This window comes from Sciurus vulgaris (genome assembly GCF_902686455.1).
Source record: "Sciurus vulgaris genome assembly, chromosome: 16".
NCBI classification, from domain to species: domain Eukaryota; kingdom Metazoa; phylum Chordata; class Mammalia; order Rodentia; family Sciuridae; genus Sciurus; species Sciurus vulgaris.
The window spans coordinates 15,289,474-15,315,311 of NC_136477.1; the positions used below are offsets into that span (position 1 = coordinate 15,289,474).

The 25,838-nt window shown below is 51.5% G+C and overlaps 2 protein-coding genes across 2 annotated transcripts; both read right to left on the bottom strand.

The window, feature by feature from the left end:
* Positions 1-132: 132 nt before the first annotated feature.
* On the bottom strand, positions 133-11,200 carry RASAL3 (RAS protein activator like 3). Its single transcript, XM_079114070.1, has 18 exons — positions 11,129-11,200; positions 10,665-11,007; positions 8,907-9,031; positions 8,687-8,765; positions 8,518-8,579; positions 8,069-8,139; positions 7,390-7,516; positions 7,181-7,279; positions 6,159-6,698; positions 5,632-5,776; positions 5,236-5,380; positions 4,093-4,329; positions 3,804-4,005; positions 3,579-3,697; positions 2,376-2,766; positions 1,940-2,097; positions 1,082-1,145; positions 133-976 (listed from the first exon to the last, which is right to left on the bottom strand). The coding sequence occupies exons 2-18, from the start codon at positions 10,984-10,986 to the stop codon at positions 833-835; spliced, it is 3,030 nt and encodes a 1,009-aa protein (XP_078970196.1). The 5' UTR covers positions 10,987-11,007; positions 11,129-11,200; the 3' UTR covers positions 133-832.
* A 3,023-nt stretch (positions 11,201-14,223) lies between these two features.
* On the bottom strand, positions 14,224-20,197 carry PGLYRP2 (peptidoglycan recognition protein 2). The gene is made up of 5 exons (XM_079114086.1): positions 20,021-20,197; positions 17,814-18,815; positions 16,288-16,498; positions 15,408-15,705; positions 14,224-14,355 (listed from the first exon to the last, which is right to left on the bottom strand). The coding sequence occupies exons 1-5, from the start codon at positions 20,109-20,111 to the stop codon at positions 14,302-14,304; spliced, it is 1,656 nt and encodes a 551-aa protein (XP_078970212.1). The 5' UTR covers positions 20,112-20,197; the 3' UTR covers positions 14,224-14,301.
* Positions 20,198-25,838: the final 5,641 nt, after the last annotated feature.

Here is a 25,838-nt window from a genome sequence, read left to right on the forward strand (position 1 = left end):
GTTTCAGAAGACCTTAACAAAGGTACATACAATATATATAATCAATTAATTCAAATATTTATTTCCAGGCCTTTTCTAAGTAGACATATCCATCCTGGTTACCCACATACTCAAGTACTCACCTATAGGTCAAACATCCAATAAATACTAACCTAGTCATCCGCTTACTGTTCTACCCTACCCCTCACCTGTGATTTAAAGGCCTGTGCATTTACTCACCATTCACCCACAGAACTTCACATTTCCTCACCCTTCCTTCATCTGCCTCCCAGGCTTAACTCTCTGTGCCATGAAGAAGCTGGTTTGGGATTTGGGGTCTAGGAAAATTCTTTTATCTGGGGCCTGGGGATTAGCCAGGGACAGTGGGGTGGGGTAAATGGATTGTGGGACCCATGCTTCATTGAGAAGCAGGTACTGCCGATACCAGTGATGAATACCTTTTATTGAACACTTTTTAAGGGTCTGCCACCGTGTAGGGGAACTTACATCCATTTTACAGATGGGAAAATGAAGGCTTCTAAAGTGATGGCCTAAGGTCACTTGGCTGGTGAGAATCTTCTTATAATTCCCTTTCCACAGACTTCAAATTAGGAGAGAATTTGGGAGAATTGAATGGGGTCAGGGCCTGCTCGCTGGTTAGCAACTCTTAGGGACAAACAAACCACCGATTTTACTGAAATCAAGATTTTACTGGGCAACCTCATAGTGCCAGAGTGGTTGGTTGGCACCTTCAGGGCCAATCCCCACTGTAGGTCACGTAGCGGTAAGGCAGGGTCAAATACCCTCCTGAGAGGCTCTCCCCTCCCAGATCACATGGGATGGAATGGGCAGCTCAGGTGGTATCTCCATTGAAGCAAGGTGCTTTGAGGGGCAGGGGCTGGCTCCGTGACCCTGGTATCTTTGGAAGAAATTGTAGACTCTGGACAGCATCCCTCAGCTGTGCCTGAGTATGCTCCATGTCAGTCAGGCGGCGCTCCTGGGAAGGCAGTGGAGGTGGGTTTGTAGCCAGAGAAGGATTTGCTTTCCATCCCTGGCTCCTTCCCGCCCAGATCTGTCCCAGGGGCTCCAGCAAGAGTCTTACCATACATTTCAGCCTAAGTCCCTCACTACTTGGAAGACCATCTTCTGGATCCGACTCCAAGGTCCTGTAGGGGTCAGGGACAAGGGGGAAAGATCAGAGGCTGAGGAAATCTCTTCCAGCTCCGGGTGGGACAACTAGAGACCAGAGGGCGGGGTTTGAAATGAAGGCGGGGTTTGTTTACACCTGAGGGCGGGGCCTAAATAATCTGAAAAGCGTCTGATCAGAGCCTGGCAAGATGCAGGACTAAGTTAAGATGCAAGGACAAGTAATCAACACATGGAGGCGGAGATTGACCAGTCCTGGGAGGGGTCGTGACTTGGTGGGAGAGCACCCAGACTAAGATATCCCTGTTCTGGCCCTGATTAACAGGGACTGATCGAGGGGTGAAACCTGGAAAAGAGGACTTGATAATGGACTGACCACGCCGCATGGGGGCGGGGTTGCCAGGGCCTGGACCCGTGGCTTGAGGTCGTGTCAGTTCAAGAGGAGATTTGGGAGCACCTAACAGAGATTCAACGCCTGAATGAAAGCGGAACCTGGGCCTGGCACAGTGGCTCATGCCCTGTAATCCCAGCGACTCCAGAGGCTGAGGCAGGAGGATCACAAGAAGTTCGAGGCCATCCTCAGCAATTTAGAGAGGCCCTAAGCACCTTAGCGAGACCTTGTCTCAAAATTAAAAAAAAAAAAAAAAAAAAAAAGAAGGGCCAGGGATCTGTCTCAGTGGTTAACGGTGGTTAAGCGCCTCTAGTTTCAATCCCAGGTTAAAAAAAAAAAAAAAAAAAAAGTGGAGCTTGGGCAGATCTCTCCTTGGTGCGGGCCCCGTCTGGGGGTGGAGCTAGTGGAGAGGGCGGGGCTCACCTAGGACTGAGCCTAGAGTCTAGGTCCTGCAGCTGACACCGCAACTGCTCCTGCTGCTCGGTCAAGGCCTGGATGTGGGTACTCAGTGATTCCACGAGGCGGGACAATGTTTTCTGTTCCTCACGAAGCGCGGCCACCTCGCACTGTAGCTCTGCCAGCTGTGGGGAGACAGCAGCTGTTATCTGATGCATCTCGTCCCTTCCTTTTCCCAGGGATCCTGATGTGCTTCTCCACGGTTCTGCCGTATAAGGTTCCTGTTTTTCTGAAGGAGAAACTGAGGCTCAGAGAGTGTTAGTCTAGACCTAGAGTCATGAAGTGCAGCGAGCTTGATATTTGAACTCGGTTTTGCCTGGCTTTCAGTCCTTTCTCCGGTCCCGTTCCTATCCGCTCCCAGACGTCCCGCCCACACCCAGCTTGGACCTGGGCCAAACCTCACCTTGCCCACCGGTCGGTGCGAGCCCAGAACCTGGTCTCGGTCCCGCGGCTGGTCCAGCTGGCGCTGCCAGGGCACCGATGGTTTTCGAGGCAGTGAGGTGGAGGCCCCGGTCCAGGGCCGGCCGCGGGGCGCGGGGCCGGTGCGCAGGGAGCCTTTGGGTCGCGGCTGGGGCCCAGCAGATGGGCGGCGGCGGGCCGGGCGCCTGGCGGGGACGCTCTGCGTGCGCTGCACCGTCTGGGGGCGCCGCGGGAGGCGCTCCTCTTCCGGTCGCGGCCGGGCCCAACTCCCTGCACCCTGAAAGCTGCGCAGAGACTGGCTCTTGGAGATGAGAGGGGTATGCTTGGGGAGGTCCCGGGGAGCCAAGAAGCCGGGCTTATCCCCTGCGAAGAAACTGGGGTGCAATAGGGAAACTCAGACTCTCAACTAGGCCCTGAGATGACACCCTCCCAAATGCCATAAATGACCCCATCCCTGTGACCCTGTCCCCAAGGATCATATTTTGACCTATGGCCCTAATGAGACCCTATCCTTGACTTCTGACTGCCATACTGTCATCTCTATGGCTCTTGATACAAACGTTATTCTCTTTCTAGGCTTGCCCCTGACCTCTCACACAATGTGATCCTTGATCTGATCCTTCCTATTACCTCTGATTACAATCTGATCCTGGGCTTGATCTCTGCTTACAAGGGTACTCTCTTCCCTACTAATGTGACCCCATCTTCTCTTCAACAAATGTTCTTGTTCACTGGTAGAACATGATCCCTAACCTATGACCCCCAATATGACCCTGCCCATGATGCCTGACCCCATCTGACCTAAGCCTGACCTCTGTTTACAATATGAATCTGCCCTGACACTTGACAACTATATTCTCAATCCAATCCCTGATTTTACCACATCTGCAACATCTGATTGAGAAGTGACCTTAGGTCTCCGATTGCAGTTACTCTCTTCTGACCTGAGATGACCTATCCCTGCCCTCTGACATGACTCTATCCCCACCTTGTACTCAATCTGACTCAATGACTAGCTGCCTGCTACGATATGTGAACCCCCCACCTCTGACCTCTGTCCATCCCGACACTGTCCCCAACATGGTTCTACCCATGACCCCTGACATGGTCTGTTTTCACCTGTGACCCCAGTGTGAGTCCTGCCCCTGCTTCCAACCATCAGAACCCAGACCAGATTTGAGGTTACCTGGAATGGACCTGGGTAGGGGGTGGTGGAAGATGCATTGGCACAGATACAGGTACAGGCCGGCCCTCCTCGATGGCTCTCAGGATGGTGGGTAGTGGTTCCAAGCTGTCACGGGTTGTCTGGTGAGGCATACAAGGAGGATGCTGAGCAAGCTCTCTGGGGCCAGAGTCTCCCAGTCTTTCTGCCTCCCCACCCTGTGTCTAGGGCTCTGTGCTCAGGTCACACCTGGTCAAGTTCAGCAAAGATTGTACAGAGCTGGGCATGCAGGACTGCCAACTGGAGGGCCAGGTCGCTGCTGCCCTGGTAACCACTGGGTGCAGCGTTCACATCCACCATGGCCACCTGGTCCAGGAAGTGTTGCATAGCTGGTCCGTGATCTTCCAGGAAGCTATTCATGAAGCCCATGTAGGCTTCCTTCTCGCCAAACCTAAGTCAGAGCCAGGCTGGGTGAGTCAGATCAGGCACTTGCCACCCTTGTGCCCCCAGCATGGCCTCCCAACCTCCCAGCACCTACGGGGCACAGTTGGCGAGGTTCTGGATAACTTTGGCAATCAGTGTGAGGGTGCGAGCTGGGCCAGGTGCCGGGTGCTCTGGTGCCAGGCCAAAGAGGCTGGGTGCCAGGAGAGCAGGGCATAGGAGCCGCAGGAAGAGGGAGGCACACACCAACCGGGGGCCCAGTGCCTCAGAGCCACGTGCTTTGCATGCTTCTCTCCAGCTTGAGAACACAGTGCCCAGCTCGGACGGGAACCAGCTGGGGCAGAAGAGGTAATAGTCAGAGAAGGCAGCTATGGGCTTAAAGGTCATCGATTGTTAAGGTTATAAGATCAGGGGTCATATATCAAAGGAAGCATTACATGGCTTGTCTATGATCCCCCAAGAAACTATTTATGAAGCCATGTAGGCTTCCTTCTCATTGAACCTGGGTCCAGGTGCCAGGATTGGGGACATCTGGGATAATGATACTTGGCATTATGAGGCCCTATAGGGTCAGTACTTACAGTGTAGTTAATATGGCAACCTCTGGAATCAGCGATATTGGATTTGGTATCCAGGATCACATAGGAACAAAGTTGATGTACTTGGGATGTAGTTATAATTGGAGAAAAGACTGAGGTGTCAGAGTACATGATATGCAGTGGGATGGGATTAGGGTTAAGGGCCACCTAGAGCCAGAAGCCATGGGATTAAATATGAAAGTTAACCTAGAGTCAGAAGTCAAGGAACAGGAGTCCCAGTTTTCCTGTGTTCAGTTTCATAGGATTTTAAATACAAAGCGACTTAAAGTTGGGGAGTCATGGGATTAGGGGTATGCATCATTTAGAATCAGAAGTCACAGGATTGAGGTTTTATGTTAACTAGGGTCAAATTGTATGAAATTGGGGTAATGAATCTCCTCAAGGTTACCTGGAGTCAGATGTCATGGCATTGGGGATAGAGTTGACAGAGAGCAAATAAAATTTCAGGACACCCAGTTAAACTTAACTTTCATATAAATAACGAGTAACGTTTTTAGTGTAAGTATGACCCAAATATTGCATCAAATTTAACTTAGTGTCCTGTATTTCCTCTGGCAGCCCTAACAGGAAGGTCAGGATTATCACAGTGGCTGAGTGGAGGGGATGGGGGTGGACTCAGGTGCTGGGTCCTTGATTCTTACTCATAGGAGTGAATGATGGTTTCAAAGACCTCCTCACAACTGTTTCGAAGTTTGGACTGGTGTTGGGGCAGCTCTGATGCTGGACATTTGCTGGGGTCCACCTCACAGTCCTCAGTGGAGGCACAGAGTTGCTGAATGACCTGCCCTGAAGCCAGGAAGAGCCAGAAGGGTCCAGGGTCATTATGACCCAAACCCACAGCACCCAGCCTTCAACCCGATCTCCAACTTACTCCAGAGGCATCTAACATCTTGGGGAGTTCCCAATTCCCCCCAGGATCCTAGCATCTCCAAAGAACCACCAGAATCCAGGTTACCCAGGGCCTCCTACATCTCCTCTGGGATCTCTTAGCTCACCCAATAAGCCTCTGACACCAGCCGCTCCCCTTCCCAGCTCACCCAGGGTCTTCTGGAGGTAATCCTGGGCCACTAACTTCATGTACTCATCAATGGCCTTGGTGGCTAATGTGTTTTCTCGGAATAGCAGCGCCTCACGGCCTCCACAGCGCGCCAGCTCGGCTGTGCCCAGGTCTGTTACTAACGCCTGGGTAAGGCAGGGGTTAGTCACATCGTGCAGACTGAGCCCGGATAATCTTGGCCCTAGAACCATTTTTCACACCTGCAACACACGTCTTGCCCCTCCTTTTAAACAGGCCCAATCCTCACTGCGGGGGCTCAGGGGGCTCATGACTGAGAATAAAACCTCCACTGCTCAGGGCAGAAACAAGCCCTTTATTACGGAGGCTCTGCTCAGGCGCCGCCCCCCACAGCTGAAGTTCAAGTCCCGCCCCTCACAGGTGATGCTCAGGCCCCGCCCGATATTCCCTTCCCTTACTGGTACCGCTTAGGTTTCGCCTCTTCACTCCACTTCGGAGTGCTCTATCTGTCCCTTGGTTGTCCGGGTCCGCGCAGTCTTGGGGCCTTACCTGTGCCCGGCCGGTGGCCTGCAGCACGCGCACCATGGCGGCTGCCAGCTCCTCCTTGGCCTGCGCAGGCAGCGCGGGTTCCAGCGCTCTGCAGAGGCGCGTGTAGTGGAAGGTGAGAAACTCCGCCAGCTCTTTGTAGCGCTCCGACGGCAGCACTCGTAGGCGTCGTGCCCGAATCCGCGCCCGCAGGGCCGCACCCGCTGACTGCCCAAGCAGCGGGAACCAGCGCTCCAGGCCGGCCGCGGGCGCGCGTGGAGCGCTCAGCTCCTCCAGAGTCAGCGCCACACGGCCCAGATCTGCTCCCGCCGGGCCTCCGCCGCGGAGCCGCAGCGATAGGCGACGGGCCGGTGGCAGCGCCTCGAACTGGAAGCGTTCGGCCCAGAAGAGCTGGCCTGGGCCAGCCCGCGGTGCGGTGCGTGCCAGCAGCGCGCCATCTAGCCATAACTCCGCACGCACGCCTGGTGGCCCCGCCGCTCGAGGCAGCCCCTTTGCTTCGTGCACCCACACGCTCAGCCACGTCTCTTCGCGTTCCACGTTGTCCTGCGGGCGGATACCAGGAGGCAGAGTGTTTCAAAGGCTTCAGGGCTCCAAGTCGGACAAGTGGAGACGCGCGGGGCGTCCAATGCTGGGCGCCCTAGCCCAGGGAGATCGCTGGTCCCTAGGAAAAAAACGTGGGACCTCGGGGTCCAAAGGGACTATACAGAAGGTTTCTAGCTTGCGGGGGGCGGGTGGTGGTGGTGGTGGTGGTGTCGGTTCCCAGAGAGATCGGGGCTGCAGGGTATAGAGGAGTAGCTGCGAAGCGAGGACTTGGAAACTATTTGGTAGGTAGGACTTTGGATGCAGATAGTGCCAGGCTGGTCTGATACGCTGGGGTCTGGTGCCATTAACAGATGAAAAGGGAGTCCTAGTGGTTGTAAAGGTGTGGGCGAGGCAAGCGTGTTTCAGGGGAGAGAGTTTGAATGACTTGGGGTTTGGGTTGAGTGGAAGGGGCCACTTCCAACTTTTCCCGGGCAATGAATGACCTGACTGGGCTGGAAGTGGCGACGAAGGTCCTCGATCCAGCGGTCTCTCTCAGCACCGGATCGACAAGAGAAGCAGCGGCTACCGCCCACCCACGTAACCTGTTGGGGCAGGAGATCCAAGGGTGTGGTTGAAGCCAAAGGTGGTGAGGCGGCCCGGTGGCGCCAAAAGATGGGGAGTGGGACCCAGGTGGAGGATTGCTCTCACTTACCTGGAAGCAATAGGGCTCTCCCAGGAGGCTGGGGTGCAGCGGCCAGACCCGCACGTCCCTCTCAGCACCCAAGTCCAGCTCAGAGAGTGTGGCCAGTGATTCTCTAGAGCCCAGAGCACTGGGCGATCTGGGCGGAGACCCAGGAGCAAGCGTCATTCCTCCCTCCCCTCCATACCCACCATAGCCTGAAGGGTGAGGAAGGCCAGGGACTTGAACTTAAATTGGATCCTGTCCCTACCCTGCCTCATGGTGGCCTGCATGACCTCAGAGAGTCCAACCCTTGTCACCTTTACCTTATCTCCCTCCTTCTGAGCTCTCTTCACCCCATTTAGCCTTGTTTTGGTCCCTTTCTGCCTCCTAGCCTTTGCACTTGCTGTTTCCTCTGCTTTTCCCAACCTTCCTTGGTCAAACTGTCAACCATCCTTCAGATGTCAGCTGAAGTGTTCCTTCCCTGACACTCGAAGACCAAGGTCTTAGCAATGTTTCAGAGCTCATTCCCACCCTTCAACCAAGGGCTGGCTCTGTGCCAGGATATCTATGGCTCCCACATCATGTGACCTGGGGCAGAACACAGAGGAGGGGACAGGAGGTGTTTAGGGAAGGTAGGACTGATAGGTGAGGGGGACGGCATATTGAACCCCAGGCCCTCTGCCTGCTCCAGCCCCTCAGAGACCCTTACCCATCCCTGGAGGTATTGGCTCCCAGCTCCGACTTGGCCTTTTTCTTCTCTTTCAGCCTCTTGAGCAACCCCTAGGGAGAGATGGACATCATCTGAGAAGAACCCTGTGCTTCCTTCTCAGCTCTTTCCCTCCCAGGATGTCCTGGAGGATCTGCTGGTCTTTAGGGGACCCAGACCCAACTCAGGCTGTATTACCAGCGATAATAAAGGCAATTGGCAGCTCCTATTCCTAAAGCATCCATCATCAGCTTTTCTGCATTCTCTATTGACTCCTTGTAAACAGACCCAAGAGGAAAATTCTCATTATCTCTATCTGATGGATAGGGGACACAGAGACCCAGAGCAACCTACACTTAGATCAACCAGTAAGAGTGCCCCTTCAGCTCTGAGGGTTTGGGAGTCCTTGCTTACCCCTGCCCACACTCCCCTCTTCCCACCGGCTGCCTCACCCGAACATTGTGGACCTGGTTGGAGCCAGCAGCCTCTGGCTCTGCCTTTCCAGGGGTCCGATCTGTGGGTGGTCAGAGGTGGGAGTTTAGGGGTTGGAATCATCAGATTCTGCCCCACTCTGTGAGGCTCCCAAATGCCCCAGCCTTCCCCGCCTCTCAAGAGACTTACCTGCATCCTTGAGGTTCCCCATAGCCACTTGCATGCTGCCTTCTGAGCTAGCACTTCCCACCCGGGGCCGGCGAGGACCCTGTTTTCCCACAGGAGCAGGTAGTGAGAAAGTGGAGGAGGGGGGCAGGTGCCTTTCCATTAGTCCCCCTCCCAGGCCAACTCTGTTTTGTCCCCTTCCCCTTCCCTCCTTCCCTCCCTTTGCCCAGGTGCCCCCTCTCACTTCCTCCTCGCCCCCGAGCAGCACCAGCCTTCCATCAAGCAGGGTGAAGCCCCCAATATCCCAGACAGGTACATCAGGAGTGGGGGCCTCAGGGATCTGTGGGACAGAAGGTTCCGGCTCTGGTTCTGGAAAGAGAAGGAGCTGCTACAGGACCGAGTCCTTTCTTCTCCCTCGGGTCACTGTCTCCAGGCCCCAAGGCTCATCAGGGGTTCCCTCTCAGGTGCACTCTCTGTCATTCGTGCCTGGCCTGTCTGTACTACTCTCTGGACCTTGTCCCCACCAAACACACAGGCCACCTGCTTGCCCAGGTTCACACAGTCTGTGAGCGGCTGAGCCAGGCTTCAAACACAACATTATTTTCTTAACCAAGTAGTGGGTAGGTTCAAGAGGCTAAAAAACAGGACAGAAGTCACAAGTCCTTTCACAAATAATTAGTCTAAGGTAGAAAGTATTCAAAGTTTGAGAAAGGAACAGAAAAAGCTTAAGGCAGGAGGAGGTCCCTTTCTAGGGGAAGGGGAGGTAGCAGTCAGTGGATGAGGGAAGGCCTCGCAGAGAGAGTGAGCTTGTGGTAGGTCTTGAACAAAAGGTTGGATTTTGGCAAGAAAAGATGGGAGAAAAGGTAGCAGGAAGAGCTTGAGCAAAGGTTGATGATGAGTAAAGCCCAGAGAAATAGAGGGAAGGTCTCAGAGGCAGGAGGAGAAAGTCCAGGAAGAGATGGGAGCCAGGTCTTGGGTGCCTGTTGGAGGAACTACGGTTTTATCCCAGGGGTAGTAGGAACCCATGGGAGGCGCTTGTTGGAGACAATCCTATGCCGTGTGCAAGCCCTGACATTCCAGAGGGGGTGAGGGAGATGCCTCTGCAAACTGGAAAGATGAATAGAGAGATTTAAATGAGCTTCCAGGGAACAGAAGAGTGGAATCAGCCCTGACAAGTGACTGCCTGCTCCTTTGCTTTACCACTAGGGGCAATAAATGATACTCCTACTTATTAATGGATCACTTACAATATGCTGGGCTGGGCTAGTGCCACATTCCAGAACTCTAATCCTCATGATATCCATTGCCTTCTAGATCCCTCTGCATGACACTTGGCACCATCTGTCATTTGTTCGTTGACTTTTTTTTTTTTTTTCTTTTTCTGTCACTCTCCTCCACCTCCCACCACACCATGAGCACCACAGGGCAGGGAATGTCATCTGCCTTATTCACTTGTGCATCTTAGTGCCTCAAGCAGGGACTGGCACACAATGCTCGCCAAACCCCTGCCTGAGTGAATGAATGAATGGAGGGATGACTATGAATGAACGAAACAATGTGACCTTCAAGGTAGAGATCATTATTTTTCCACTTAACTAATGGGGAAGCTGAGGCTCAAGGAGACAAGAGAGTAAGACACAAGGCTGGTGATCAGGAGGCAGGAGGTGGGTATCCAGGCAGAAGAGACTGAGCCTGGACCACTGGATACAGGAGAGACCTGTTGGAACCGAGAGCCATTTGGCATCTGGACAGTACTACTGTGCCTCTGCTCCCTGTCCTTTCCTCCGTCTGAATCCCCTGGCCAAAGATCCCTGACAACTCCCCCTCACCCCTCTTTAGGTGAAAAGAGGGAAGAGGGCTGCCGGGCCCCAGGCACTTCCTGCTGGGCTTCTGCACTCCCCACAACTTCCTGTGTCTAGAGGGCTGATGCTCTGGTGGCAGACAAACCCAAGCATCCGGCCACCCAGCCCTGCCTGAGTTCAGGGTAGGGGGAAGCACGTACCTGGGGCTTCTGGCTCCAGCTCTGGCTCTGGTGGTGAGTTCTTATGCCTTCCCCAGAGACTCCTGGATAGCCCGAGGCGACTGGTCCTTGACTCCTTGGTGGGTGCAGAGAGGGCCCGACGGAACAGCAAGCGAGACGCTGGCTGGCTGCTCACCTTGGGCTCCTGGTGGCTCAGTGCTCTTCCCCAACCAACAAAGCGGCCCAAGCGGAACCCTCCAGTCCCCTTCTCCCCTCCACCTCCTGTGTGCCAGCGGTAGGAAGTCAGCAGAGATGGGGCAGCCGGCTGAGTTTGGGAGTTCTGTCTTGGTGATGATGAGTCCATGGCGGAGGCGCTCCTGAAGGACTAGAGGCAGACAGTTCTGCTCAGTGTCTGCCCATATACTTTCCTCATCTTGGCTGCCCTTCTATTCTCAGCTCTGCCTCCAGATAACCCACTTGGGGGCCACGCGTACTGCCCTCCTTACCTTGATTTCCTGACCAGCCCCAGAATCAGCAGCTTTCTGTACCCTGCCTGGTTTCCTCCCGCTGAACCCAGTTCCACGTGACCCTGTCTGTTCCACCCCAGGCTGGGAGGGCACAGAAGGGGCAGGATGCAGGGGCGGGGATGGAGGATAGGTGGCAGAGGGGAGGTGGCAGAGTACCCTTCTAGCAAGAAGGTCCCAGAATCCCTTACTGACTGGGAGGTAGCACATGCTCCTCTCTCTGAACCTCGGTTGGCTTCTCTGCAAAATGGACACAGGCTGAATAATTATTGGTAAGGATAGAGAGTTCTCATCTGCTGCTAACCAGTGTAGACTGATTTGCTCATGTTGGAAAACTGGCATGACTCCTTATAGAAATGGAAAAAAATTTTTGCTTTTTTTTTTTTTTTTTTTGGCAATGCTGGGAATTGAACCCAGAGCCTCCTGCGTGCTTGGCAAGTGATCCACCACTGAGCTACACCCTAGCTCCTCCCTGCTTTTTAAATTTTAATTTGAGACAGGGTTAAGTTGCTAAGTTTCCCAGGCTGGCCCCGAACTTTTCCATCTCCCTGCCTCAGCCTCCGGAGTAACCGTGATTACAGGTGTGCACCACCGTGCCCAACATTTTTTTCCCCCTTAAATGGAAATGAAATTCACATAACATACATTTAGCATGTTCTAGCTTTTGAGCTCAGTGCTGGTTACATGGATGTGTTCTGTTGTGAAAATCCATCGAGTTACATGGTTTGGTGCACTGTCCTGTATCTTATGCCTCAATAAATGTTTACTTGAACAAGGGGGCAGGAAAATGCTGTTCTGACAAATAAGTGAGTCAGCATCACTGTGATCCAGAAGCTGAACAGAGGTGGGTTTGAGTGCCAGCTGGCCCCTCTCTCGCTATGTGACCTCAGCCAAGTCACTTCCTCTGTCTGAGCCTTGGTTTCCTTATTTGTACAAGATGATAATATCAGTTTCAAAAGGTTCATGGTGTGCGCCTTCGTTTATTTGACAAATGTTTACTGAGTGCCTGCTATGTGCTAGGTGCTGAAGAAGCCACTGGGAACTAAACTAACTTAGTTCCTACCCTCCTGGAGCTTGGAGCATACTGAGGAACACAGTTGATGAATGCAAACATGGGACAGTCTCACTGGCAACGTGGACTCAGAGGGAAATAGACATCGTGGGATACAGGCTGAGCAGAAGTGACACTCTTTGAGTGGAAAAATCCAGGAGGACTTCTCTGATCTTTGTGATATCTTTGCAACCTGAACCATGAAAGGAAACTAGAAGATCATAGCAAGGAGAAGGAACAGTTTGTGCAAAGGCAAAGATAACGAGAATCCACTGAGTGGCGCGGTGGGCATGGTAGTGTGTGCCTGTAATCCCAGAAACTCTGGAGGTTCAGGCAAGAGGGTCTCAAAATCGAGGTCAGTGTGGGCAACTTAGCAAGATCCTGTCTCAAACTAAAATAAAAAGGGCTGGGAATGCAGCTCAGAGGTAGAGCATTTGACTAGCATGTGTGAGGTCCTGGGTTCAATCTCCAGTACTGAAGGAAAAAACAAAACAATACAAAACAAGAATCCATGGGGTGCGAAGGACAGGACTGACTCCATGGGCATATGGTCCTGGGCAATCACAAAGGACCCCCGATGCAGAAAGGACCAGGACCCCCGATGCAGAAAGGACCCATGCTTAGTTTAACACTTTGCTGTCATCGTCTTGAAATTCTTACTCTGAACAAGAGATCTTATATTTTTATTTCACATGGGGTCTTGCAAACTCTGTAACCCATTCTGAGCAGGAGGGTCTTTTATGTTTTTCTTTTTAAAATTTTTTATTTAATGAGCTAATTAATTTGAATTTTTTTGGCACTGGGGATTACCACTGAGCTACATTAATTTTTTTTTGTTTGAGACAGGGTCTTGCTAAATTTCTGAGGCTGACCTCAAACTTGTGATCCTCCTGCCTCAGTTTCCCGAGTCACAAGGATTACAGGCGTGCACCACCGTACCTGGCAATTATTTTTATTTTTAAATTTTATTTATTTATTTTGTGGTGCTGGGAATCAAACCCAGGGCCTCATGCATGCCAAGCAAGTGCTCTACCACTGAGCTACGCTCCTGGTCCTATCTTTATTTTTAATAAATTTTATCTATTTGTGGAGTATAATGTGATGATATGATATATATATATATATATATATATATATATGCCATGTGGGGTTATTAAATCAAGGTAGGGGGGCTTTAGTGAGAGCCAAAGACCCTTCCTCTGGAGCTGGATTCATTCATGCACAGATACCTCAGATATGTCCACCTTTGATACATCACTCAGATCACACTCACGCCATTCACTGTACGCATTTCTTTTCTTTTTTTGTAGTGCTGGGGATCGAACCCAGGACCTTGTGCTTGCAAGGCAAGCACTCTGCCGACTGAGCTATCTCCCCAGCCCCAACACTGTATGCATTTCAAGACTGGGTTCCACCACATTGCCTCAGCCTCCACGGGTTCGTTGCACACTAGCCCCACCCCCAGCTCCCAATACCCTGAATTTTTGCTGGAGGATTTTTCTCTAGCAAATAGTCCACTCACCCATGTGGCAAGCAGTCCAAAAGTGCCATCAAATTAACACTTTCCCAAGCATAGTCTTTTGCCAATGACCCAAGATCCCTCACCTCTTGGGTAGAATAACTCTGAGATATGTGTCCTTTGCTGTCCTCCAGTGGCATTAAACCCTGGTTGTTCACAGTGGAAGCTTGCTAGAAAACACATCTTTTCCTAGTTACTTTTCATTCCCTCTGCTTTGCTTTCTCATTCCACAACTGATATGTCCTGAGATAACCTCTGAATTGACTATTTGTACTGAATTTCTTCCTTTCTTTTTCTTTTCTTTTCTTTCTTTTTCTTCTTCCTTCCTTCCTTCCTTCCTTCCTTCCTTCCTTGCTTCCTTCCTTCCTTTTTTTTTAATGCTGGGATCAAATCCAGGGCCACCCACATGCTAGGCAAGCACTGTACCACTGAACTCTGTCCCCAGCCCCTGTACCAGCATTTGTGTCTCAGGGTCTGCTTCGGGTCAAAGTCAAACCAGGACAATGCATGCACACACGGACAATGCGTGAACAAGAACTTTCTTTTCATGTTGTCTTTATTGGAGATCTGTGAGCACTGGCAGGATCATAGAGGTGGCTCCCTCCTGGATCTCTGAGAGGCCCTCCTGGAAGTTTCAGTCTAGAAGAGAAAAGGGAGTATGATTCTTTGGGCTGTTTGTAGGTGGGTCTACTCTCCTCTTGGGATCTTGGACAGGGGAGAGGATCAGGGTTCAAAGTGAGGGAGTGAGTATAAAACTGATTGCAGGCCAGGATGGAAAGATCGACAGCTTAATGAAGTGGAGTGGCAGTTACAGGTAGCATGACTGTCCAAATATGATTTATTTTGCGTCTGTGGTACTGGGGATTGAACTCAAGGCCTTGAGCATGCTAGGCAAATGCTCTACAACTGTGCTACACTCACAGTCCTTTTCATTTTTATTTTGAGACAGTCTGGCTAAGTTGCTGAGGTTGGCCTTGAACCTTGAATCCTCTGGCCTTAGCCTCCTCAGTAACTGGCATTACAGGGGTGTATCACCACAACTGGCTTGTGATTAAGTGTTTCAGGGATTGAGGTCAGGGACTGGGACGAAGTCTTCAGGCAGAGATTGTGCTAGCTGGGCCTAGATTGCTCCAAATTGTCCCCAGGCATCAGGGGCTGAACAAGAACCTCAGTGCTGAGATTGGGCAACATGCACCTGGGGACTGGACAGAGGTTGTGCAGACAAAGGAGAAGGGTGGAGAGTCACAGGCTAGGTTAGTGTCTGTGGACAGAAGGCCTTTGGATAGAGAGGAGGCAGGGGCAAGATCAAGGTTGGGTGTGCTGGGATGAGTTTGTGCAGGCAGAGGGATTATGACTTGGGTATAAGCCATGAAGGCCAGGCTGAGGTTGTGAGGGCAGAGGGATGCTGGCAACGGTCAGGACCCAGGCAATGGTGGGAGGGTAGTGATACTGAGGGCTGGGCAAAGGACAAACTGGCTGGTTCAGGGGCTGGGCTGAGGTCCAGGACAGGGGATGTTGCCAACAGGGATGAAGACTGGGCTTTGGTTCCCAGAATAGAAGGACTGCAAATAAGATCCGAACCTGGTTCAGGCTGTAGGGAGGAGTACGGGGGTGACAGGCAGGGGTCAGGGACCACTGAGCTGCGTACACCGAAGGGCGGCCACCTGCGGGAGTGCAGGAGGAGCACTCACCTCAGTGAAGTGGGGCCAGGTGCGCAGCAGACCAAAGAGCGCGTTACCGGGACAATCAGTGGCTACGAGCTGGCGGTGTCCGAGCAGCTTGTAGTCTGGTCGCAGGAGGCCAGCGCGCAATGCGCAGCTAGGGAGCACTTCGCGCACAGTGCGCAGCGCGGCCTCGGTGGGCAGTGTCGCAGTGTAGTTGCCCACAAAGGCCACGCCGAAACCACGGGTGTTGTGGCCGAGCGTGTGCGCACCCACCCAGTGCCAGCCGCGGCCCTCATACACGTAGCCGTCCGAGCCCACCACGAAACTTCAGAGAGAAAGGGGAAGGAGGCACCACGTGGTGTGGGTGAGGTTCTGACCCTCATCTTGACCCTCCCCCAGATTCTCCCCAGTGCCCGGGGCCATCTGATCGCAAGACCTGCGCAGACACACTACTCCTATCCCATCTGGCTCAGTACCACTCCCACACTGTGTGCCAACCCCCCAAGCCGACTTGTCTCTCTGGATCCACCTCTCAGAGCTAGCCACGCTTCTCCACTCTCTTCCCCTAGTCTCAAGTCCAGCTCTTGACCAATTCAAAGCTTTGTTCTGTCTTCGGCCTTCACTGCCCCACCCCAGACCCAGACCCTACCACAGTGCCAGTCCTTCCCTCAGGTTTCTGCTTCCTGTCCTCGTTCTTTCCCCTCACCCAGGCGTCCCACGGTTCAGGTGTTTCTGACCCCTGTTAACACCTCCCACTTAGTCTAGACCACGCCCCTGTCTGGCTTGGCCACACCCACCACAAACTCCTCCTCCACCTTGTCAGACTCCGCCCACTCACTTTATCCTGGATCTTCAGCTCCTTCCCTGGTTTGGCGGGGGAGGGGTACAGGGGAGAGAATCAGTTCACCTGTAGCCGATGTCGTCCCAGCCTCGCGTGTCCTGGTGGAAACTCTGCATGGAGCGCATGTTGGCGGAGCATCGAGTGAAGGTGGTGCAGGGTGGTGCTGGCACGTACGTGTGATGCACATATAAGAACCCGAGCGGCAGCTGCAACGGCGTCGGGCTGCCCCGGTATGGTGCCGCTCCCCAGCGACATCGGGGATGGATGGCTGGGCATCCTGTGGGCAGAGGAGTCCAAGGTGATGTCAGCAAGCGTTTCCTGCCTGCCGCCTGCACATGTGGACCTTCCCCCCAGGATCCTCCCAGATTCAGTAAGAGTGAAGTCTCGCCCTACCTGGACTTTCACTGGGATGTACTTTAAAATCTAACAGCATCCCAGTCTTGTTGGACTATCACTGTTTCCCATCGCCTTCAGAATAAAGCTCAAGAATTTTAGCTCAGACTTCAAAGCCCAATGCTTTCTCCAGATGTCCTTGCCCTGAGCCCTATGGAGGAAGAGTAGCCACACTGAGGGGGAAAAATAATCTCAACCCATTATTGAGCTTCTATTGTGTGCTACTTTTTTTTTTTTTTTTTTTTGGTACCAGGGATTGAGCCCAAGTTGCTTACCCACTGAGCCACATCCCCAGCCCTTTTATTTATGTTTTATTTTGAGACAGGATCTCACTAAGTTGCTCAGGGCCTCACTAAATTGCTGAGGCTGGCTTTGAACTCACAATACTCCTGTCTCAGACTCCCAAGTTGCTGGGATAACAGGAGTGCACCACGAAGCCCGGTGTGTGCTACTTCTTAACCAACCAGCGAATTCAAGAAAGTTGCAATGGTTTATCAGACTTTATCAAAGAATATAGGTTCAGAGAAGTGAAGCATCTCACCTAAAGGTGCACAGGAGAAACTGGCTGAAATTCCATTTGACTTCTGTGCACTTGATTTGTTGAGCCCACTCCCTTGAATAAATGCCCTTGCTACAGTTTGAATCTGAAATGTCCCCAAAGGCCCATGTATTAACGTCTTTGTCATCAGCTTGGTGCTATTTAGAGGTGGGGCCTAGTGGGAGGAAGTTAGTCATTGGGGACACACTCTCAAAGAGGATGATGAGAAACTTGTCGCTCATCTCTCTTTGCTTACCAGTTGCCATGAGGAGAGCAGCTTCCTCTGTTACCTGACACTTCTATTGTGATGTACTGCTTTGCTACAGACCAGAAGCAATGGGTTAACCAACCATGCACTGAAACCTCCAAAACTGTGAGCCAAAATAAACCATTTTTCCTTTAAGTTTCTTTATCTCAAGTATTTTTTTTTTCAGTTACAGAAAGTTATCATAGTCCTCTTCCTTGTTTAAAAAAAAAATCAGATGAACTCCTATTCATCTTTTGAGGCCCAACTTTAGCATTTTCTCACCTGTCCTGGCCTTTTATAGATATCTAGAGGGAAAGGGCTCCATTCACCTCTGGACTCCCTTGACCCCCTGACCATAGGGTTGGGAGTGTCTGTATCTGTGAGGAGGGTCACTAGGGAAGGGGAACTTCTCACCCAAGAAGGCCTCAGTGAACTCCTTGGCGGCATAGGTGGCTACCTGGGCCAGCAGTTCTTGGCTCATATTTTGCAGCTGGACATGTGCTGGCTTTAGTCTCTGTAACAGAACAAGGGTCCCCCACACCTGCTGGGCCAAGGTGGAGGCTGAAGTCAGAGCAGCCCCATTCTGCCGTCGGAAGTTGCTACGGAAGCCTGGGTCTCCAGCCACCCCAGCTCCGTAGTATTGGCTCAGCAGGTGACTAAGGGGTGGCCGAGGCTCAGGGATTTGGCTCAGGTAGTTTCCAAGGAGGGCCCCATCTAGCGCGCCATTGAGGAAGGCCATGGTGAGCATTGATGCTTTGGGGTTCAGCAGTGTGAAGTTCTGGGGGGCAGAGAGCTGGTCCCAACAGCCGTCTGTCCCCAGGCCTGGATGGCTCTGGGTCTGGGGACCCTGAAGGAAAGTCAAGCCTAGTTCTGCCGTAAGGGTGACTGCCAGGAGGCTGTCCACAGCTGTGGGGGACCTGGCTTTGACATCTGGAGAGGCAGCTCCAGCTTCTGCGGAAATTCCGTCTGGAGAAGCATCCCTGAGTCCTGAAGAGGTGGTTCCAATATCTGGAAAGGTGGCTCCAGCATCCCAAGGGGTGGCTGGGCTGTCCAAGGGCAAGTTCACAGCCCTGCGCCCCTGCAGCCCAGCCTCCAGCCCCGCCAGCAGAGGCTTCACGGCCACTGTGGAACCATCGGGTGCCAGCACCACTCCGTGTTCCTGCCCTCCCCGTATATCATGTTGGGCCACCTCCTTAGTCAGGTCTTGAAGCTCTGGACTCAGTGGGTGGGCATCCAGTTCTGCAGCTTTGTGACTTGGTACCTCAAGCAGGAAGTGGTGAAGGGGATTGTAGGTGCCAGAGTCCTGGGCCGTCAGCAGCCTTGCAGAGGCAGTTAGACTGACTTCCGTCATTGGTGCCTTCTGTTCCAGCTCAGAAAGGACCTGGATGACAGAATCCATGACCAGGGGCAAGGAGGCTGCAGGAGGAGAGAGCGCATCAGCCCAGCCACCCAGCCTCACCTGTCCCCAAGAGTCCCCTGCTGCTCCACATCTTCCCAATGCTCATAGTACTCCATCTGACAACAGTGTGGCTCCCAGCCCTGTCCCGATGTACAGGAGGAAACCGAGGCATTCAGACAATTGCCCAGTGGTTGGACTCTGTGATCGCGGTTGAGCTCTGGCAAGATTATAAGCAAGAGAGATACAGCCAGGCTGGCGTCCTAAGATTGTTCTTTTGGCTTCCATGTAGAGATTGATTCTTAGGGTGCTAGAATAGAGAAGTGGGGGGACAGTGCAGAGGTGAGTGATGAAGGTGTTGATGACAGGGTGGTGGCAGTGTGATATACAGAACCCAGGAGAGTCCCCAGATATCCAGAGGGAAAGATGGACAGTTATTGGTGACAGATTGGAGTTAGGAGATTTTTGAGGGAAAGGTATTTTCCAAGATGCCCCAGGGGAAGAACAGGTGAATAAACCTGTTCTTTTTTGGTGAATAAACCTGGAACTTAGAAGTGCTAGGTGACCTGACCCAGAGCTGGGTTGGGGGTGGGTTGTTGGGTAATCGACAGTGTTTATTAAACATTTACCAGAACCACTCTAGGTGACCTATATAACTAACTTAATCTTCACAAGGCTATGCGGTAGGTCTTATTAGCCCTATTTTACAGATGAGGTATCTGAAGCATAGAGGTTAACTGCCTAAGGTCACATAGCTAGGAAGTGGCAGAAGCAGAATTTGAACCCAGCAAGTTTACCCTGTACCCAGGGCCTTGTGCATGCTAGGAAAGAACTGTACCACTGAGCTATACCCCAGCTCCAAACCCAAAAAGTTTTAATCCCCATGTTCTGCTGTCTAGAATCCTGGATTTTGTCCAGATATTCTATTCTGTAATTTCTCTGTAACTTTGTCCTATGTTTGATGCCTTGAGGACCAGCAGCATGACCCTAACTCCTAGTTTTGAGACTTTCTCCTCCAGGAAGCTTTTCCTAGACTTTGCTTCCCAGGACACAGGCCTTTCTCCCCATCCCTGTCTTGACTTATGGACTGGGAACATCTAAGTTGCCAGATTGAAGGGTCCTGGAGATTCAGAGCTTCCTGTGCTCTTTGGCAGATATAGAAAGGGCCACCATACACTTCTGCAGAGCTGAGAGCCCTGGCCCCAGACCTGTGCTTCTAACTTACCTGTTCCTGGCTTGGACCACACTAGAAATGCAAGCAGGATCCAGAGGACACCCTGGGCTATCATCATGGTGCTCCAGTTTCCAGGGGACATACCCAGTTGACCTCAGCAAAGAACCCGGCAGTGCTGGAAGGAGATAGGCATGGAAAACAGAGCAGAGCCTTTGGCCCCTGTCAAAGTCCAGTGGTGAATGACAGCCGCCAATCGTAGAGCTGTGGGCGGGACACGGCGGGAGCAGAGTGCCCTGGGTCAAAGTCCTCTGGGCCTCAAGGGCTCTTCCATTCTATCCTGTCCTGTCCCTCCCAGACTGATATCAACAGTATCAGTAATCCAGGCCCATTCTAAGAGGGGCCTGAAGACCAGGTAGTTCCGACTCCTGCAAATTCTGCCCATTCTTGAGAGAGGTCGATTGAAGTCCATCCAGCAAGCCCTGCCCGCTTCCAGCAGTCACAGCTCTGTAGCTGCTGCTGACCACCAGAGGGGACTCTCAGTTGCCTGTTAAAACAGGATGTCCTGAGAGAGTAGATTTTTCTGTTAGTCAGATTTTTGTCACTGTGACAAAATACTGAGATAATCAACTAATGGGGAAGAAAAGTTTATTTTGGATCTCTGTTTTTGGAGTCCATGGTCAGTTGGCCCTACTGCTTTTGGGCCTGTGGCCAGGCAGCCCGTCATGGCAGGAGCACCTGGCAGAGGAAGTTGCCCACCTCATGGCAGCTGGGGAGCAACAAGAGAGAGACAGAAGGCACCAGGGGCTGAGTATGCCATAGGGTACCCTCTATGACCTGGTTTCCTCTCACTAGGTTTCCCTGCTTAGAGGTCCCACCACTTCCCAATAGCACCACAGGCTGCGAACACAGGGGTCTTTGGGGGACACTTTATTTTTATTATTTTTAGTTGTCGATGGACCTTTATTTTATTTATTTATATGCTGTGCTGAAAATTGAACCCAGTACCTCACATATGCCAGGCAAGTGCTCTACCACTGAGCCACAACCCCAGCCCCTGTGGGACACTTTAGATACAAACTATAGCAAGCACAGAGAAGCCCAGTTTGGCCCTGTCCCCTGCTCATGTGCTGTCCACACTCCGGGCCCAGTCAAAGGATGGGTGCAGGAACTGAGAATTATTTTATCTGAGGCTTGCTCCAAGCCCCTGCTGGTCTGATCCCCAAACACCAAATGTAACTGAGAGCAAGGGGTTGGGCCTCAGCACTGGGGGCCCTGGTTTTGTCCCAGGAGCTAGCTTATTGGCTTACCTGGATTGATGGCGCAGGGTCCTTCTTCTTCCCTAGGTGCTCATGGTTGTGTCCTACTGAACGGGCTCATCTCCCATTTTATTCTGCCATTAGAAGGGGGTGGGTTTGATGAGGTCGAACTGCAGGGTACACAATTACATTGCCTCCCCAAGGGCCTCCCACCCCAAGACCTGTCCTGGGAGTTTCTAGGAATCCCACAGGCTGGGTATTTAGCATGAGGCAGGCCCTGGGTGGGCCTGGAAACGCCCAGACTGACACAGACCTGGAATTCCCCAGGGAGTCACCCCAGGATCTGCAGCCATCAGTTCTTTCTGGGGACCCAGCATCACTCAGCACAAAGGTGGGCAGACAGTGGGCGGCTAAGGGATTGAGTGAATGGGTCCAACTCCCCAGGGAAGTCAGAAGCAATATTCTCCTCTAAACCCGAGGTTTCAAGGATTTGGGGATGGGAGGGATCTGCCTGGTAGAACCAAGTGAAGACATGGGCTATGTATTGCCTGGGGCATGTACTAGGGTAAGACATCTTCCCTGGGTATAGTTGAAAATGTCAGTCATCCAGATAAATTAATTCTTAAGACTATTTTTCTATTACTAAGGATTGAACCTGGGGTGCTTTAGCACTGAGTTACATCTCAAATCCTTTTTATTTTTTATATTGAGAGAGGGTCCTCTAATTGTCCAGGCTGGCCTTGAACTTGCCATCTACTTGCCTCAGTCTCCCGAGTAGCTGGGTCTATGGGCCTGCTTCCGTGCTCAGCATGACTATTTTTCAAAGAGCAGTTTTAAGTTCATAGCAAAATTGAGCAGAAGGCACAGAGATTTCCCCTAACCCCCTGCTCCCACACATGCACCACCTCCCCCACTGTACATCTCCCACCCAAGTGGGACCTCTGCTACAGTTGATGAACTTACATTGACACTTGCTATCACCCAAAGTCTGTCGTCGACATCAGGGTTTGCTCTTGGTGTGGTGCAGTCTATGGGATCCGATGAATATGTAATGACCTGTAGCCACCATCATAATGTCACATGGAGTGTTTCACTGACCTAAAAATCCCCAGTGCTCCATTTATTCATTTTTCCCTCCCGCTAAGGCCTGGTAACCACTGACCTTTTTCTTTTCCCATAGTTTTTTGCTTTTTAGGACTGGGGATGTGGTTAAGCACCTCTGGTTTCACTCACTGGTATCAAAACAAACAAACAAAGAAACAACCCCCCCTCACAAAAAAACCCTAACCCACAGTTTTGCCTTTTCCAGAACATCACATAGTTGGAATCGTTCAGCACGTGGCCTTTTTGGACTGGCTTCTTTAACTTAGTCATATGCATCTAAGGTTCCTTCTTGTCTTACTCTGACTCTACAGTTCTCTTCATTTTCTTTTTTCTTTCCTTTTTTTAAGTGCTGAATACCATTCCATCCACTGTTTGTTCACTTACTGAGGGTTTTCCGTTGCTTTCAAGTACTGGCAATTGTGAACGAAGTTGCTGTAAGTATTGGTGTGTACAAAGTGTATACAAAAAGTACACAAATATGTACTTAAATTTTCAACTCTGCTGAGTGACAAGGAATGATTGCCAGATTGTATAAGAGTATGTTTAGGTCTGCAAGAAACTGCCGAGCTGACTTCCAGAGAAATTTCCAAGCTGCATCATTTTGCAGCAGTGAATGGGACTTCCCATTGATCCACATCCTCGCCAGCATTTCGTGTTCTGGATTTTGGTCATTCTGATAGATATGTGTAGTATCTCATTTTTTAAATTTATACTTCCCAGATGACACGATGTGGAACATCTTTTCACATGCTTATTTGCTATCAGTACATATTTTTTGGAGAAGGGTCTGTATACGTTTTTTGCTCAGGTCTTTGGCCTATTTTTAGATCACTTTTTTTTTGCGGTACCGGGGATCAAACTCAGGGCCTTGTGCTTGCGAGGCAAGCACTCTACCAGCTGAGCTATCTCCCCAGCCCTACTTTTTTTTTTTTATTGTTGAGGTTCAAGAGCTCTTTATGTATTTTAGATCCCAGTCCTTTGTCAGATTTGTTTCTTGTCAATATTTTCTCCCGGTCTTTGACTTTTCTTCTCATTTTCTTGAGATAAATAAGTTTTGAATGCAGTATCTTCAAAGATCAAAGTGAATGTGAAGATTCAATGATAAATAAAATACTCAGATTTTAAATAAGACAGGATCAGTTATAGCTCTGTGCTTAGACATATCGGAACCAGAGACAAAAGGAAAAATCAGGAATTCTGATCTCATCTTTCAGCTTACTTATCTTGTGCTAGTTCTGGCCCTGTGGCCACTAGGCTAGTGCACCCAGGAGGCTGAGGGGTGGCTTTTACGTGACTCTCCACTGGTGTCCGCTGTGTTTGGGAATGACCTTGATTTAGCAGCAAGAACTCTGGGTTTGCTCCTCTGTCTCCCCACTGACTGGGGTTGTGGGAGCCCCTGATGGTTTTATCTAACCACCCATTTATCCCCACTCTACCCAATAGGGGAGCTCAGAAAGGTTATGTAAGTTACCTAAGTTCACACAATCAGAAACCAGGGGCCGGGAGGGCTCTGAGCCTGATGCTTGTTTTCATTATTCCCTGATGCTTCCAAAGCACCAGCCCAGGTTGGGTCATGGCCAGAGTAATTATGACTCTTTATGAAGGGGAGCTGTTTGCAGATTGGCCTCAGAGCAAATTCAGAAATTCACGGGCCATTTAGACAGGCAGCCTTAACTTCCTTTTAAAACTTGAACTGTGGGTGTACCACAGTGGTAAAGCCCGGGCCTAGTATGCACAAGTCCTGGGTTCTATCCTCAGCACTGTGGGAAAAAGAATTGGAGAGGCTGCATTGGGTTTGAGCCAAGGACATGTCACAGGTAGTAGCCATTTCTTTTAGGGTCTCTCTGGTAGTCATGACTTTCTGGAAGAGAATCCCCTCCAGGAAGTCTCCATGACTGACTGTGTCTGGCTCCCTGGCCTGGGAGCCTCTCTTTGATCCAGGCCTGTGCGTTCAGGGCTTTGAGTCTCTCGATAGGTCCTTCTCCCCCTGAGTAGGAGATGCTGGGTCTTTTGGGGTTACCCAGAGTTACCCAACAGAGACTCAGGACAAGTGGGCGTCAGGGAGGGTTTGCTGAGTAAAGTCTGATGGAGGAAGATTGTGAGATCAGTTTGGGGCTGGGCTCTGAAACACACGCACGGGTGCCCACACATTCAGGCACCCGCTCACCAGGCACCTGGGCCCGACTGGGGCTGGGAGGCAGCGGGAAGGCTGGGGACCCCAGGATGAGTCACCCTCTACCCCAAGTTTCCTCCCATCTAGGTTCACCTTCTAGGAGAGGTCAAGGCCCCTCAGGCTGCAGGCAGATCAGGGCTCTCTGGAGAGTAGCCACTGACCAGGCAGCATAGCCAACCCTGATGGAGAGAGCATTGGTGGCAGAGAAGGCAGAGCTCGGGGCCGCCAGGAAGTCTGCAACCATCTTGACCCTCTTCCGGGTGCAGTTCGCCAGCGTTAAGTATGTTCTGTTGTTGTGAAGTTCACCTTTAGGCTCCCCCCCCCAGACTGTGCTAGGGCCACATGCGTGCTAGGCCAGCACTCTGCCACTGAGCTATATCCTGTCTTTTAATTTTTTTATATTGAGATAGGGTCTCTTAAGTTGGCCTACCTGGCTTCGAACTTGCAATTCTCCTGACTACAGGCATGTACCACTGCTCTGGGGTTAGACTCCTTCCTTCCTTCCTTCCCTTCCTTCCTTCCTTCCTTCCTTCCTTCCTTCCTTCCTTCCTTCCTTCCTTCCTTCCTTCCTTCCTTCCTTCCTTCCTTCCTTCCTTCCTTCTTTCCTTCCTTCCTTCCCTCCCTCCTTCCTCCCTCCCTCCCTCTCTCCTTCCTTCCTTCCTTCCTTCCTTCCTTCCTTCCTTCTTTTCCTTCCTTCCTTCCCTCCCTCCCTCCTCCCTTCCTTCCTTCCTTCCTTCCTTCCTTCCCTCCCTCCCTCCTCCCTCTCCTCCCCCCCCCCTTCCTTCCCTCCCTCCTTCCTCTCTTCCTTCCTCCCTTCCTTCCTTCCTTCCTTCCTTCCTTCCTTCCTTCCTTCCTAGTGCTGTGGACTGGCCTCAGAGCCTTTCACATGCTAGGCAGCTACTCTGCCACTGAATGACAACTCCCGTCCCATTCTTTCACCTTGCAAAATCGAAAGTAGACTCATGAATTTGTTTTCACTTAACAAGAAATCATGAATCTTTCCATTATATCTAATACTCCATGATATTTTTCTCCATCATCATATTATAGTTGCTATTTTTCACTGAGGGGGATGGAACCCAGGACCTTGTGCATGCCAGGCGATTGTGCCACTCCCAGCCCTCCCACCTTACTTTTACTGGGCACGTGACAGAACACAATGGGTTCGCTCTTTGGTGAGTACAAAGCTGGTAAGCACAATCGGAGATCCAACAGCAAAGAGAAGTTTATCACTTGCAGCAAGTAAGGAATGCACAGGGGATAATTCCCAAAGCAGCGTCTCCCCGAGCAAACAAAGCAAGGGATTTTTATTGGGGAAACTCCTGCATATTCATAT

Coding starts and splice junctions, on each gene's coding strand:
- RASAL3 (XM_079114070.1), bottom strand. CDS start 10,986: ATGGACTCATCATCACCAAGACAGAACTCCCAAACTCAGCCGGCTGCC. Junction 8,766..8,906: donor TGCTCGGGGGCGAGGAGGAA/GTGAGAGGGGGC, acceptor GTGGGAAAACAG/GGTCCTCGCCGGCCCCGGGT. Junction 1,146..1,939: donor GACTCTAGGCTCAGTCCTAG/GTGAGCCCCGCC, acceptor TGACCCCTACAG/GACCTTGGAGTCGGATCCAG.
- PGLYRP2 (XM_079114086.1), bottom strand. CDS start 20,111: ATGTCCCCTGGAAACTGGAGCACCATGATGATAGCCCAGGGTGTCCTC. Junction 15,706..16,287: donor TGGGACGACATCGGCTACAG/GTGAACTGATTC, acceptor TTCTCTCTGAAG/TTTCGTGGTGGGCTCGGACG. Junction 14,356..15,407: donor CCTGGCCCCACTTCACTGAG/GTGAGTGCTCCT, acceptor TTTCTCTTCTAG/ACTGAAACTTCCAGGAGGGC.